The sequence below is a fragment of the Acinonyx jubatus genome, chromosome A3 (assembly GCF_027475565.1).
Source record: "Acinonyx jubatus isolate Ajub_Pintada_27869175 chromosome A3, VMU_Ajub_asm_v1.0, whole genome shotgun sequence".
NCBI lineage: Eukaryota > Metazoa > Chordata > Mammalia > Carnivora > Felidae > Acinonyx > Acinonyx jubatus.
This window is the reverse complement of record NC_069388.1, coordinates 97,801,048-97,816,600: the sequence shown is the minus strand read 5'-3', so window position 1 is coordinate 97,816,600 and position 15,553 is coordinate 97,801,048. Positions and strand designations below refer to the sequence as shown.

The following is a 15,553-nucleotide window of genomic DNA, read 5'->3' as shown; positions in this document are numbered from 1 at the left end:
GCTTCACCTACAACCAAGCTGGAGTTTAGTAACTGTCAGATCTTTAGGAAACAGCAGTGTTGGGATGCCTGGCTGTCTCAGTCAGTAGAGCATGCAACCTTTGATCTCAGGGTGGTGAGCTCGAGCCCCATGTTGGGTGTAAAGACTACGTAAAAAAATTAAATCCTAAGAAATAGGGCTGTTGTTATTGTTTTTAAAATAATATTAACTATTTTTCATGGAGTCGTTTTTTTTTTTTTAAATTTTCTTACATTTATTTATTTTTGAGACAGAGAGAGACAGAGCATGAACAGGGGAGGGGCAGAGAGAGGGGGGGACACAGAATGGGAAGCAGGCTCCAGGCTCTGAGCCATCAGCCCAGAGCCTGACGCGGGGCTCAAACTCACGGACCACGAGATCGTGACCTGAGCTGAAGTCGGACACTTAACCGACTGAGCCACCCAGGCGCCCCATGGAGTCGTTTCTAAAATGTATGTTTCCTAACTTCAAGTCTATAGACACAACTTTTATGATTCAAAGTTATTATTTCAAACACAAATATACAGTTCAGCCATACCACCAAACATTATGATAGGTAAGTTCTTAGCAGGGTCTCTTAAAACATAAGAGTTGCTTTATAAATTATCTATGGTGTCAAATATGCTATGGAGGATTTCTGTGATTAGAGGACTATGAATAAAAAATCAAGGAGGTGAAAATGTTTTATATCAGTTTTCCACACAGCCTGCCCTTCTCATTGTAATAGCTCTGCCATTTAACACTTCTAATTTAATTCTTCGAATCTGTCAACATAAGCTTAAATCAATACCTAATTAAGTCAGTATCTTAAGTTTGTAGAAGATTCCATACCACCTTCTACTTGCAAGTAGCTCTAAATCTGCAAACAAAAGCACAGAAGCATACACAGGCTCTGCAACAGTTTCCTGATAGCGACCAAGTCTCCCTTTCCCCCCGCCCCCCACTCCCACTCTGAGTTACCAAATCTCATTTAGCTTTGACAAAGAGCCCAGATTTCCCACTTAGAGTCCCTTCTGAGTATACCTGTCTGAATTCATTTTAATAACACAGACTAACAAAATTTGCTCCCTTAGTGTCAACTACACACAATCTACGGCTCCTACTAGAGGAAAAAAAGTTAGCTCTTTGCTGCACAGCCTCCTGGTTAGCAGTTGTGGTCGTACCTGGTACCAGGAGGCTCAGGAAAGTCTGGAACAGAACATATATGCGGCTCATGTCAAATTATCAATTCTTTAATAGAAGAATGGAGCTGCCTCTGATTAGATGTTAAGGATAAAGTTCCTGCAGAAAAGCATGATGTCACAACAGAAACAAGAGTTCAAATACTGTCAAATAAAACATTGCCTTGAGAGGCAAGGCTGGAAAACCATTGGGTGTTAGCACTGAGATCTACTGGATTAACAAAATATGTTTAGGTTTCGTTTGCCCTATGTTAAATACAGCTTGCAAAAACTGAGTTAACCACATAATAAAATACGCAAACTCATCTTTGAATAATCTAGCTTTAGCCATATTGCAACATAAATTAGGATAAGCACTGGTCTGTAAAATGTAACTGCACAAACAGCATCATAAAGTTATGGTGGGATATTTGTGATCCCCCATCTAACCAAGCTCACTTACGAGGTAAAAATGCTAGGAAATATAGTTTGACATCAATTTTGATATTGGCACAGATGAAACTTAAATGAAGAGAATGGTATATTTCTGACAACTCCTATCTGTAAGAGGTGTATCTGAGCACATTCATATCCTCAACATTTATCTATTTAAAAAAATTTTTTTAACTTTTATTTATTTTGGAGAGAGAGCGAGAATGCAAGCGAGGGAGGGGCAGAGAGAGAGGGAGACAGACACAAGATCTGAATGAAGCAGGCTCCAGGCTATGAACTGTCAGCACAGAGCCCGATGTGGGGCTCCAACTCGTGAACCGTGAGATCATGATCTGAGTGGAAGTCAGACGCTTAACTGACTGAGCCACCCAGGCGCCCCTACATTTATCTTTTTATTTAGCAGTTCTGTAAAATAAATATACAAAAGCTATGAATTAAAATCAGAGGAAAGAATGCCCTCTAGTGGGAACAGAAAATAAAGTTTTAAAAAGCCACTAACATAATATGTAAAGTCTTTTCTCCCCTTAATTTTCTAAAATGAAACAAAGAGGCTGCTATATTTATTTATGATGGTTTATTTATTTGCTTTAAAGATTTTATTTTTAAGTAATTTCTACACCCAATGTGGGGCTCGAACTTCTTTACAATGCTGTGATCAAGAGTCACATGCTCTACCAACTGAGCCAGACAGGTGCCCCTATTTACAGATCTCTAAAAATTTTTTTTAAATGTTTTTATTTATTTTTGAAGGAGAGAGAGAGACAGAGCATGAGCTGGGGAGGAGCAGAGAGAGAGGGAGACACAGAATCAGAAGCAGGCTGCAGGCTCTGAGCTGTCAGCACAGAGCCTGACACAGGGCTCAAACCCATGAACTGTGAGATCGTGACCTGAGCCACAGTCGGACACTTAACCGACTGAGCCATCCAGGCGCCCCCCTATTTACAGATCTTTAAAAAGGAAAAACCCAAAGGGTGATATAGCGTTTTCTTTTTTCAATAAATTTTTAGGTAGGGAAGAGCTGATGGGAAGGGAAGGTCAATAAAGGGCAGTGATCTGTCAAGGAATACAGTGACAAGGAACACAAAAGGAAAGAACCCTCCTGGAATTTGAAGGCCTGGGATTATATAACATAGTATTTGTCAATGACAATTTATTTTGACTTCTAGTGCCAGGTAATTTGGGGAGAAGACCCTCTTTTTACTTTAGCAAAATATCTAAGTATTATCTCTCTAGGGCCTCTGCATTTCTTTTCTTCTTCTTTTTTTAAATGTTTATTTATTTTGAAAGAGAGAGAGAGAGAGAGAGAGAGAGAGAGAGAGCGCACACAAGTGCAAGCAGGGGAGGGGCAGAGAAAGAGGGAAAGAGAGAATCCCAAGCAGGTTCCACACTGTCAGCGCAGAACCTGACACAGGGCTTGGACTCACAAACTGTGAGATCATGACCTGAGCCCAAATCAAGAGTCAGATGCACAACCAACTGAGCCACTCAGGCACTTCAGGGCCCTTGCATTTCCAATAAGTGTGACTTAGAAAAAACAAAAAACAAAAAAACCCAGTATATTATATTGCAAATGCTATACAATACAATTAATGTTGAGAATGGCACAGAGAACTATGTCATTAAAACAACTTTATAATGATAAGGACAATTTCCAAGAAAAGGTTCTTTGAATTAAGTGGTTGAAAAATCATGCAACCCTTTGAAGAGGATCTCAGATGAACATGGAAGCAATTAATGAACCACTTATTGTAACTCAGTGAAAAGCAGAAGTAGCCAGAATTAAAGAAGATGGTCAAAGGATATTTCCAGAAGCAAAACTGCAGGAGGAAGGAATTTAAGACAAATTTTAAAATGCTTCACACAATCTGGGAGCTTAGATCAGGAGTGAAAAGCTTTCCTTCTGTCTATTAAAGAATCACAGAGGAAATTCAATCATGCTTGCAAAGGTGAAGTAACTCCAGGAGTTTCCCACACACCACCACCAACCACCACCACCAAAACTCTATACATGTTTATTTTAAAAAATCTCTACGATGGTGAAGGGAGAAAGTCAAGAGAAGAGAAAACGGAGTAGAGAAATTCATACAAACACATACCATTCAAGAAAAGACCTATAAAGAGAGTCCAAGGGCAGAGAAAGAGAAATGAGAAAGAGGTACACAGTTCGGGGGAGGGGAGGGGCAAGATTCAGAAGGAAGAGAACCGAGTGACCGAGAGGAACATTGAAGTATGGAAAACACGGAGGAGTTTGCAGCATGCTTGCTGTTCACACTTAGTAGACTCGCTTGAAACTGATACATTTACCTGGCAATTTAAAACAACCCTTTATTACCGAGACTCAGCTTTTTTACTTTATTGTTTTCAGGTAGAATTCTACAAGTTCTGTCCTATGTGACAATAAGGGGCATCCATGTATCCTTTCATTATTTACTGAGTATCTAATATGTGCCAGATACAGCAAGGAACAAAAATCTTTGCTACATAGAGCTATACTCTAGTGGTGTCGGTAGCAACCTCTATCATTATTGTGAGCCAGAAAGCTTACCTATATTACTTTATTAATCCTCACAACAAAGTGATGAGGTATTTGCAAAGTGTGATAAATCTTCTGTGGCTAAGGAGGATTCAAAGCCGGTTCAAATTTGCCCCAAAAAGCGGACAGAAAGGCAGGGGCTGGACGTTATATTACTGAGTTCCTTACTCATTTTGTCAAAGAGGGAAGTTAAATTCTCTACAATTCTCTAAAAGTTTTCAGTGCAGAGGAAGTTGGCCCCTTTGGGAACAAATGAGTGGTTTGCTTGGTTTTAAAGAACTAGTCTACGCTCTTAGTTCACAGAAACACATCCCTGGCCTGCAAATGGAAACCCATCTTAGTAACAATGGACTTGCTCATTGATGAGCAGCCTTTCAGAAACTCTTATCTGGAAACAGAGAAGATTCTATATTACTCAATCTATTATCATCTTCAGCCATGATTAGAGCTGTTTTCTGATTCACACATAAGATGAAGGAAGAGGAGGTACAGAAGGATTTCAGTGAATATCTGATGAATGAATGGAAAGGGAAGGGGACATTTTTCCTAGAGTAACGAGATAAGAGCTCATTTAAAAGAGAAGGGAAAAGGGATTAATGTGTGTCTATCATAGACTTCTTGACGTAAGAATGACTGAATGATGAAAATTGAGGGGGAAGAGAAAGGAACAGAACAATAGGGATTGGTTTCCCATAGGAGAAAAGAAAACGAATTAGGTAAAAATGCTGTGCCAAATACTTCTAGGCACCAGCTACCAGTCAGCCACATCAGCCCCGGAAAGCTTGGTTGGCAGCTGTAACAAACGGCAGGGTCGGTGGTGGGAGAAACAGGTTACTGTCAGCCATGGTTTTATGTGTAAACCCAGGATTCTCATAGGTGTGTATAATTCGGTTTCTGCACAGAAACTGCTCCTCTGTTTGAAAATCCTTCCCAGGCAGGTCTATGGTACAGGGCAGAGTGCTCCAGCCCTCCCAAAACAAGGGTCCTTAGAGAAGGTGATCATTTTTATGAAAATATCTAGTGCTTGCATTTTCCAGAGTTTTGGAAAAGTGAATACTAGTAAAAAAGACACTACATCTCAAACCTGGAGGGGCTACAGAAATTAAAACACTTAGATGGGCATAACACAACACAGGAGAATCTCCCTCGGCTCATCTCTACCCAGCAATGTTCCTTCAACAACCAATCAGTGTTTAACTGACCCTGATGCCCCAGGCACCTGCTGAAAATGGTGTGGTCACTGACCTGTTGTTCTTTTCCAGATGAATAAACTGAGGACACAGACATTAAGTACCTTGTTCAAAAAGCACACTGTCATTAAGTGGCAAGCCAATGATTACCATGCAGGGTCATCCACTGAGGCATGCCTTCTGACAACAATAAATCCGTTTTTGCTTGTTTGTTTCAGAAGTGGATGTCTTCAGTACTTTTTATTTGCTGTGGCACAGGGATACATTTAGTGTCGTGTTTACTATTTCTAAGAGACTCTAATTTTGTCAATCATATAACTTCTCTAAAGTGAAACCCTGAGGTTGAGGAATTACTTCTGAGACAGGTACCTATAGATATTTATTTACAGAGGTTGATAATCAATCAAACACAGTTCTACCTAAAGTCACTATTTTACAAGTTCTTATTCTAGACTAGTATTTTGTTTTTTAAGACTAATTAAAAAAATACTTATTTTTGAGAGAGAGAGAGAGAGAAAGCGTGTGAGCAGGGAAGAGGCAGATGGGGAGGGGGTGGGGGGTGGGGGCACAGGATTCAAAGCAGGCTCTGTGCTGATGCAGAGAGCCCAATGCAGTTAGAATTCAAGAACTGCGAGATCATGACCTGAGCAGAAGTCAGACGCTTAACTGAATGAGTCACCCAGGAGCCCCTTGAGAGTAGTATTTTCCTAATTTTTGAAAACCTATGCCCTATCTTGGTAAATGGTTTAAAAACATTACCATCTCCTTTATTTAAAATCTCAGTAAGGTGGAAACATGTCTGGCCTCACTCCTTCAATTCAGTGCAGAACAATAATCAAGACTGACTCTCAAATATATAATTTATTTTTCATTTTTGGTCTTTTCAGACATATAAGGAAATCTGGCATACACACATCTTCAAACTTGGTAATCAACAGCCTATGACACAATACAATCATACAATGAAACACTACAACACTGAGCTCTACACACCAATTCCCATCAGTCCTCACAGAAAAACAAACTGTGAAAGGATACATGCTTACTATTTTGAACCACTTATGTAAATTTAAAAATACACAACAGGGGCACCGGGGTGGCTCAGTCATTAAGCATCTGACTTCCGCTTATGTTATAATCTCACGATTCATGAGTTTGAGTCCCGGATTGGGGGTGAGCATGTGCCATGCTTCGGGTTAAAAAAAAAAAAAAAACATGAGCCCCGCTTTGGGTGAGCCTCGCTTCTCTCTCTCTGCCCCTCGCTCACTTGCTCCCTCTCCCTCTTTCAATAAATAAATAGATAAGTAAATAAATAAGATACACAACACAATATTCTATGACCGTTTATGGACACATACATATGTGGAATGCATACTGAAAGGCAGACAGAAAGAATACATACCAACTGCAAAAAGTAATGCCTCTGGGAGGTAGAGAGAGAAGGACGGACATGGAATGGAATCAAGGAAGGATATCAAGTGGAATTCACCTGTATCTGCAAAGCCTTAATTCTGTGTTTAAAATTTTCTCTTTAAAAGATAAACAAACCAACATAGATAAATTTCCCATGCCATCTCAACTTATAAAGTGATATGGAAGAGGACTTTTAGTGACATAATGTCTGGTTTTGTGCAGAAGTATAAATGGGAAAAATAGCTGACCTAGTGAAATTATGAAATAAAACTTTTTTTTTTTTTTTTTTTTGGCCCTAGAGATGGGGTCTACATCCCATACTGGTTAATTCCTGCTAGAGTATAAATTAGTCACTGAGTTTCAAGCTAAAGCATTCAAGAATGACCTTTCCCAAGCACAGTATGTGATCTGGGCATGCTGAACAACTCAAAGGCAGTGTGAAGATCGTACTCGTGGACACTGACCACAGAGCAGAGGAGTGGTTTAGAATGCCTTCCTGATGCCTTGGCCAATAAGCACAAATAGCAGTAGGGGACTTACTGCCTGGAAAGACGGATTGTATGTGTGTAAGAAAAGAGTGTCATTCCAAACAACTAAAGGGTTAAACGTACTTTAATGGTATTGACCTCCCACGTGCACCCCCCCCCAACTTGTGCATCCCGAACTTCCTGGCCTACGGTTTAAATATTTTGAAACTAATTTTCTGCAACTGTTTCAGGAAAGGAGAAGAAAACTGGAAATCCTTAATGTACCATACGGCGGACAGGAAGGAAGCAGAAAACATATGATTTAATGATACCTATTTAATGATATTCGAGCTAGAAATGTCTGTGCATGCACTTGTGATAAATTCCCAGTCAAGCAAGGCACATGACAGCTCTTTCTATTGTGGGAAAGATTTGGCCTGGATCGATATTAGGAGCTAATTTTGCATTGACTTACCTAAACAACATTATTTCAATCAACAAAAAAATCTGAACACCTACAGTACCCATTTAGTGCTTAAAATTTAATAGGAAATAAAGATATGTAAACAAGCAAACTACAGTATGAAGAGTGAGGGACAGACAACTATGGAAATGCATCCAACACAGAAACAAAACAAGACAAAACAATAAAAGATGAACTATTCTGGTTGGAGGGGTTTAAGAGAACCCAGTTAGCCTCCCTCTGACACAACTCTTGGTACCAAGCAGTTCCTGAAGTACCTTCTCTCTTCAAAACAACCTCAGGTCCCTTTCTTCTATGTTACCCACACATAGAACAGTTATTCTAAACTCATTCTCAGAAACCCACTACATAGTTTAAGACAAGAATTCAGTCACTGCCTCCTCTTGTCTAGGCTAACCAATTTAAAATCTAACAAGTCCTCAAAAATGTTACCTTCAACTGTTACATATTTTTCTTTATTCAGCTCCAGTTCCTTCACTGATTTTAAACTAAAAGGACCTACAGCAGACACAAAACTCTGGAGGGGACTAGGAATAATGAACACAAAGTACAGAGAATGCTCTAGCACCAGGAGAAAAGAGATAGTGTAAGTCTGGTTTAGGAAGCATACTAGTCTAATTTTAGACATTATGTATGAGATGATAATGAAACATACAAGTTGAAAGATACTGTAAACAGGCTGATCTTTGGGAGATTCCTTTTAAGAGAGGACATATCTTTGTATCAGGGACAGTGATATACAATAGTACGGACAAGAAAGAAGGAAAGAACAAAATGAGGAAAACGAACAGTGCTTATAGAGTCTGAAATAAGTCTCTAGGAAATCAGCTTAACTGGTATTCAAATATAAGTATATATCTAAAGCTAAAAATAAAATAAAAGCATTGGCTTTTAATTTTTTTAAGTTTATTTATTTTGAAAGAGAGAGAGAGCGAGTGCACACATAAGCAAGTGAGGGGCAGACAGAAGGAGAGACAGAATCCCAAGCAGGCTCTACACCATCAGTACAGAGCTTGATGCAGGGCTTAAACTCATGAACCATGAGATCATGAGTTGGACGTTTAAGTGACAAGCCACCCAGGCACCCCAAAGTACTGGTTTTAGAAAAATGTTTATTTTGACCGGAGTGGGGGAGGGGGAGAGAGAGAGAGAGAGAACACAAGCGGAAGAGAGGCAGACAGAGGGGAAAGAGAGATCCAAAGCAGGTTTTGTGCTGTCAGCACAGAGCCCAATGTGAGCCTCAATCTCATGAACGATGAGATCACAACCTTAGCTGAAATCAAGAGTAGGACGCTTAACTAACTGAGGCACCGCAAACCTTGTCTTTGATATAAATACTATTCATGTTTCTTCTTCTCTCTACATATGAACATTTCTAGCCATGATTCTCAGCAGTATGACCCTGAGTAGGGCAACATACAGAATATGCATCCAGGTTGACAACATATCAGTAATGACTTTGAAATGCAACACTCAAAAGAGCAGTTCACCCACTGAAAAAAGGTATGGTAATAACTCCAAGGTACAAAATTCTAGAGCAAACTTTAGGAGCAGGTAAACAAATTACTGGCAAAGATTTGAATCCTGTCTGACTGCAAAGTGATTGCTTTTTTCATCAATTAAAGAAAAAAAAAAGCATATAATAATCTTTCTATATTGCAGGGCTGTCACAGACATATTAACTTCTCTTCCCTTCCTTCACATTTCAAGGACATCAAGGACATCTGAATCCAAGAGTAAGGTACTGCTTATTACTACTATTTCTCAGCTTCAAGCCTACCCTTCTATACTTTGCTCTGCAATGCTGGGTTCAGGAGGTGGTTCTTAATCAGGCGCCATTTTGCCCTCCAAGAGATATCGGGCAATGTATGGAAACATTTGGTTTGGAGGGAGGGAGATACCAGCATCAAGCCTTGGTAAAGGCCAAGTATGTTACTAAACATCCTACAAAGCCCAGTATAGTCACCTGGCCCAAAATGTTAATGGTGCTGAGATTAAGCAACCATGGTCTCGGGTCTGCAAACTCAATTATTCAGACTGTCTTGGCAGCTGGCTTCTGGTTTACATTCTGCCAACGGGAGGCCCTAGTGGGAGAGAGAAAGCATCCCTCCAGCAGCAGAGGGGCTCCAGCCCCAGCATTGCCATCACCAGCCAGTTGCATCCCACTCAGAAAACTAGTAACCTCACCTTTTCCCTTTTTGTAATGATGGAAATGTCTATATCTGTACTGTCCAATGCAACAGCCCATAGCCATTAAAATACCTTATCAGCTGGGGGGGGGGGGGGGTCTAGAAGCAGTGATGCTCCGGTAGCAATGAGCACACACAGCACCATGATCTTGGTTTCTAAACAGCATCCTCCACTAAGAGGAACCTGAGCTCCCTGGAGAAAGTTGATTTCAGGGATTGGGGCAGGGCAAGTACATGAGCCTGTAATATCTAGTTCTAGAATGAATGATGCAGAAAGAATGATGGATACATGTCAAAGGGATACAGAAGAAACTTTGAAGGGGTTTCCATTGGTCATATCTAGGATAATTTGAGCACCAAAATAAATAATAAAAGTACCAGATTATAACCCACTGAATATAGGAATCCATGTGCTCATACTGATATAAATAAGAAAGGAGAAGAAAATAGGAAAAAATAATTTCCTTATGGTAAAGGAAATAGGAAAAATTTTTTTCCTTATGGTAGATATATTGATTAGTCCTCCCAGGGACACCTGGGTGGCTCAGTCAGTTAAGCATCCAACTTTTGATTTCAGCTCAGGTCATGATCCCAGAGTCATGGGATCAAGCCCCGTGTTGGGTTCCGCACTGAATGTGGAGCCTGCTTAAGGTTCTCTTTCTTTTTCCCTCTGCCCCTCTCCCCCACTTGCATGCTCACTATCTTTCTAAAATAAAAAATAAAAAAGAACTTACTCCCAATTCTTACTTAATCAGCATTGGACCTGTGCTGTCTAGTCTGGTAGCTACTAGCCACATACGACTTTTTAATTTTTATTTATTTTTTAAAATTTATTTATTTTGAGTGAGTGAGAACCAGTGGAGGAGGAGCAGAGAGGGGGGGGGACAGAGGATCTGAAGTGGGCTTTGTGCTGAGTCTGACATGGGGCTCGAACTCACGAACCACGAGACCATGACCTAAGCTAAAGTCGGATGCTTAACTGACTGAGCCATCCAGGCTCCCTGCACATGTGACTTTTTAAATGTAATTTCTTTTTAAGTTTTTATTTATTTAAGTAATCTCTACACCCAATGTGGGGCTTGAACTCGCCACCCTGAGATTAAGAATTGCATGCTCTTCCAACTGAGCCAGTCAGGCACCCCTAAATATAATTGCTTACAATTAAATATAAGTTATTCAAAATTTTTTTTTAATGTTTATTGATTGAGAGAGAAAAACAAAACACGATCAGGGGAGGGGCAGCGAGAGGGGGAGACAGAATCGGAAGCAGGCTCCAGGTTCTGAGCTGTTAGTCCAGAGCCCAACGTGGGGCTCAAACTCCTGAAATGTGAGATCATGATCTGAGCTGAAGTCAGACGCTCAACCGACTGAGCCACCCAGGCGCCCCAAAACTAAATACAATTTGAAATCCAGTTCCACACTAGCCACATTTCAAGTGCCCATATGGCTAGTGGCCACCAGACTGGACAGCAAGGTACTGACAACTGCATTTGAGACTGAGCCATAATTTTGTAAAAATGAAGTCTTCTATAGAACAGGTAACAAGGTAAAATCTAATGCTGTTCTTTTCTGAAACTCTTTAGTATTGGAATTTAAAAATTGACAATTTCATAATGATAGAGTAAGAGTAAACAATAGCAACAAAATTTGGAAGATGGAAAGTAGATGGATGAGTGGTAATGGGCTTAGGAAATTGAAGACAGCTGAATCCTAGAATGGGTAAAGGGGAAAGCTAAGCAACAACCCAATTTACAGTGCGGATACAACAAAATGTCCAGGACTGGCAGCATCAGGTACCACTGGAACGAAAGTCAGGGTGGAGAACTGTAGACAGATGTAATATGTAAAAGCTCTTTGAGAAAAAGTTAAATTTTTTTTTTAAGGTTCGATTTAAATCCAGTTAACATATAGTGTAATATTAGTTTCAGGTGGACAATACAGTGACTCAACACTTCCATACATCACTTGGTGCTCATCACAAGTGCACTCCTCGATCCCCATCACATATTTAACCCATTCCCCCACCCAGCTCCTTGCTGGTAACCATCAGTTTGTTCTTTATAGTTAAAAGACTCAGGAAGCATTTAAATTTCTAAGTTGTCTCTCCAACAGTACACTCCAAGCAAAAAGTAAAAGTTTATTGATTAAAGAGGGTAAAACAGAGGGTCTCGAACCTAGGGAACTCATGTAAAGAACATTTTTTACTGAAAACAGAGGAGCTGGAGTTAAGTAACTGAATTACTTCCAAGAGAAAGGGTGGGGGATAGAAAGAATAGAGCATAAAGAGAAGAAAATTGGAACACTTGTCCGGAAGTTTCAGTATCCTAAAAGTGGGAAAACGGAGGGGAGGCAATAACCAACAGAATAACTGAAGAAAACTCAGAAAAAAAAGGATATTAATTGCCAGAATGACAGTGCCCATAGAATACCCAACACAGTGGATAAAAGGAGACCTACCAATCACATTTCAGAAGAGCAGACATAAGAAAGAGATTCTAATTCTACTAGCTTCCAGAAGAGGGGTGGGGAGAAGAAGGGAGTAGAGGTTACACACAAAGATAAAGAAAATCTGATGTTTTAACAGGTACACTTGGGACAGTAAAAGGTGATGCATTAATGTCATCAAAGTTCTAAAGGAAAGAAATTTCCAAATTAAAATTCTACACCAAGGGAAGTTATCGTTCAAGTGCATTTTAAGGTGGATTAGGTTCCTTTTTTTTTTTTAAGTTTTTATTGAGAGAGAGGGGGAGAGAAAGAGTGAGCAGGGGAGAGAGGAATCCCAAGCAAGCCCAACGTGGGGCTTGAACCCATGAACCGTGAGATCATGACCTGAGCCGCAATCGAGAGTCAGTAGATACTCAACCAACTGAGCTGCCCAGGAGCCCCATGTGTTGCCTTTTATAACCTCAGCTAGTAATGTGCACGAATGACCGTGAAAACGCTGCAAGCATTACTATATATGTATGTATGTATGTTTATACATTTATATGAACAAAATGGAAAATTAATCTAGAACGTTAGAAGTCAAGATAGTGGGGTGCCCTGGGTGGCTCAGTCAGTTAAGTGTCCGACTTCGGCTCAGGTCAAGATCTCACAGTTCAAGGGTTTGGGCCCCGCATCGGGCTCTGTACTGACAGCTTGGAGCCTGGAGCCTGCCTCCCTCTCTCTGCCAATCTCCCATTCACGCTCTCTCAAAAACTAATAAACATTAAAAAAATTTTAAGAAAAAAAAAAAGAAGTCAAGATAGTCACTTGGGTAGTTACTAGAAGGGGCATGAGGAAGACTTCTGGGGCTTTGGTAATATGCTGTTACTTGATCTAGGTGCTGCACAGGATGTGTTCACTTTGTGAAAACCAAGCTGTGTTTATGATTTGTGTACTTGTCTGAATGTGTTAAACTTCAGTAAACAGTGTAAAACAATACTGTGGCCTCAGGATCTGGATGATGGCCACTTGACATGTATGGCTTTGTGAGTCACTGCTCTCACGTGGACTAGTGATTCTGGGGGTTGCCACTTTATCACCTAGCTTCCTGGTGATTTTTTTTTTTGAAAGAGAGAGAGAGAGAGAGAGAGAGAGAGAGAGAGAGCGCGCGCGCGAGCGAGCCACAAGTGAGCAAAGGGCAGAGAGAAAGAGAATCCCACCAGGGAGGGGGAGAGGGGGAGAGGGGGAGAGGGGGAGAGAGAGAGAAGCAGGGCTCACCCGAAGCGGGACTCGTGTTTTACCCGATGGGGGGCTTGTGCTCACCGGAAATGGGGCTCAAGCTCACCCCATGTGGGGTTCGAGCTTACCCAAAGCAGGGATGGAGCTCACCAGATGCGGGACTCAAACTCACAAACCGTGAGATCGTGACCTTTGCCAAAGTCAGATGCTTAACGACTGAGCCACACAAGCACCTGCTTCCTGGAGATTTTTGTTGCTGCTTTCTCTCTTGTATTGGTCTTCTGATTCCTAGATTCCATCTTCCCATTGTTTTCCTCTCATTCTTTTGGTAGCATATACTTCTATAGTTTCTGGAGAAAGGATGCAGGGGAAGTAATCTTAAGAACTTAATGCACCTTGGGGTGCACTGCTCTGTCAATGCAGAGCCTGCTTGGGATTCTCTCTCTCCCTCGCTCTCTGCCCCTCCTCCTGCTCGCACACACACTCTCTCTCAAAATAAATAAATATTCAAACAAACAAAGGCAACACTCTCCCTTCTTGTTTCTGCCCTCATATTTTAAATAAGTGTCCTTTTCATGGCCTATTTAGTGCCATGGTTCTTACCTTTTTGTACTGTTTATAGGTAGTTTCACAGTTTAAAATGGCCCCTAAAGGCAGTGCTGTAGTGCTGTCTAGTGTTCCTAAGCATCATAAGGCTGTGATGTGTCTTACAGAGAAAACAGGTATCAGAGAAGCTTTGTTCAGGCATGAGTTATAGTGCTGTTGGCTGAGTTCTATATTCATAAATCAACAATATGTATTAAGTAGGATGCCTTTCAACAGAATCACTTATAAAACAAGACTGATCTACTTATGAAAATGTGACCAGAGGCTTACAGGAACCTAACCCTGAATTTCCCCTAGAAGCAATTGCTCAGTATTTGCTAATTCAGTGTTCATGGAAACTTTACAGGACTACCACAAGTAATAATAATCAACCACACACACACACACACACACACACACACACACACACACACTCATATAGTTTTGTGCATTTTCTTTTTAATCTGAGGAAAGAATGATGTCCAGGGAGTGTGGCTCAGGCTCAGCTGTTTGTCTGGACTTGGTTGGTCGTGGCTGTGTGCTGTTGAAGTTCCTATTCTCCCCTCCAGGACAGAGGTTCAGCTGGGGACCCTCATTTTACCCAAGTGTTCTACTCTGACCTGCTCATGGGAGCAAGAGGTGGGCCACAGTGAGCACCCATCCTATTACCACACCTCTGCTGGAAATCTACCCTGGTCCACACAAGGGCCCAACCAAATCCCTCCATCTGTGGCGGCCCTGAGTTTCCAAAGTTCTCTCATGACCTCACCCAATGACTTCTCCAAGTTTCCTCACTGGAAAGTCTCAGTGAGGCTGAAGGCAGACTGGTCAGCTTCTCCTGTCCTCAGAGCTTTCCCCAACAGTGCAAACTGCCCTTTCTTCACACAGCGAGGTTGTTACTCCATGTTTCATAACTAAACAATATGTTGCTCAGGTAGGAATAGATACATTGAGGGTTAAAGTATAGAGAAAAGCAAGAGGATAATCAAGACAAGGGTCCCGACAGTGGTTATGGATGTGTGTGAGATGGTCTACTTTGTCATATGGGTGATGAAAACAAAGATCTATCTTTCTACTGAATATGCACATTTTGTATGCTCTTCTGAATGCAAGACACATTTTCACACATATGTAAAAATTCCATTTTTAAAGGACTGACTCTCCAGCCATAGATCTTAAAAATGATAAATATGGTTTAGGTTTTTTTGAAGAGCTAGAAAGTTAAAACTGTAAGAGGATATTTTTATTACCTGTTAATGGGCGAGTTAAGACTGTCTAAGCAACACAGGGAACTTGAAACCATAAATGGGGGGAGCACACTGTAAATCTGATAATAGAGAGGTATGCAACTTTAATAGTGACACAAGATTCCATAAACAAAGTCAAAGAATAAGACGA

The 15,553-nt window shown here is 40.8% G+C and overlaps 1 protein-coding gene across 2 annotated transcripts in view; it reads right to left on the bottom strand.

Annotated features, from left to right (window-relative positions):
- KCMF1 (potassium channel modulatory factor 1) overlaps positions 1-15,553 on the bottom strand; it is a 79,390-nt gene that overhangs the window by 39,206 nt on the left and 24,631 nt on the right. Inside the window, exon 1 of one of the 2 annotated variants that reach the window (XM_053200832.1) lies at positions 1,182-1,248. The exons of the other annotated variant lie outside the window; for it this stretch is intronic. Coding sequence (XP_053056807.1) covers positions 1,182-1,233 — 52 coding nt within the window. The 5' untranslated portion in view covers positions 1,234-1,248. Of the gene's footprint in view, positions 1-1,181; positions 1,249-15,553 lie in introns of those variants that run through there. 2 annotated transcript variants of the gene reach the window in all.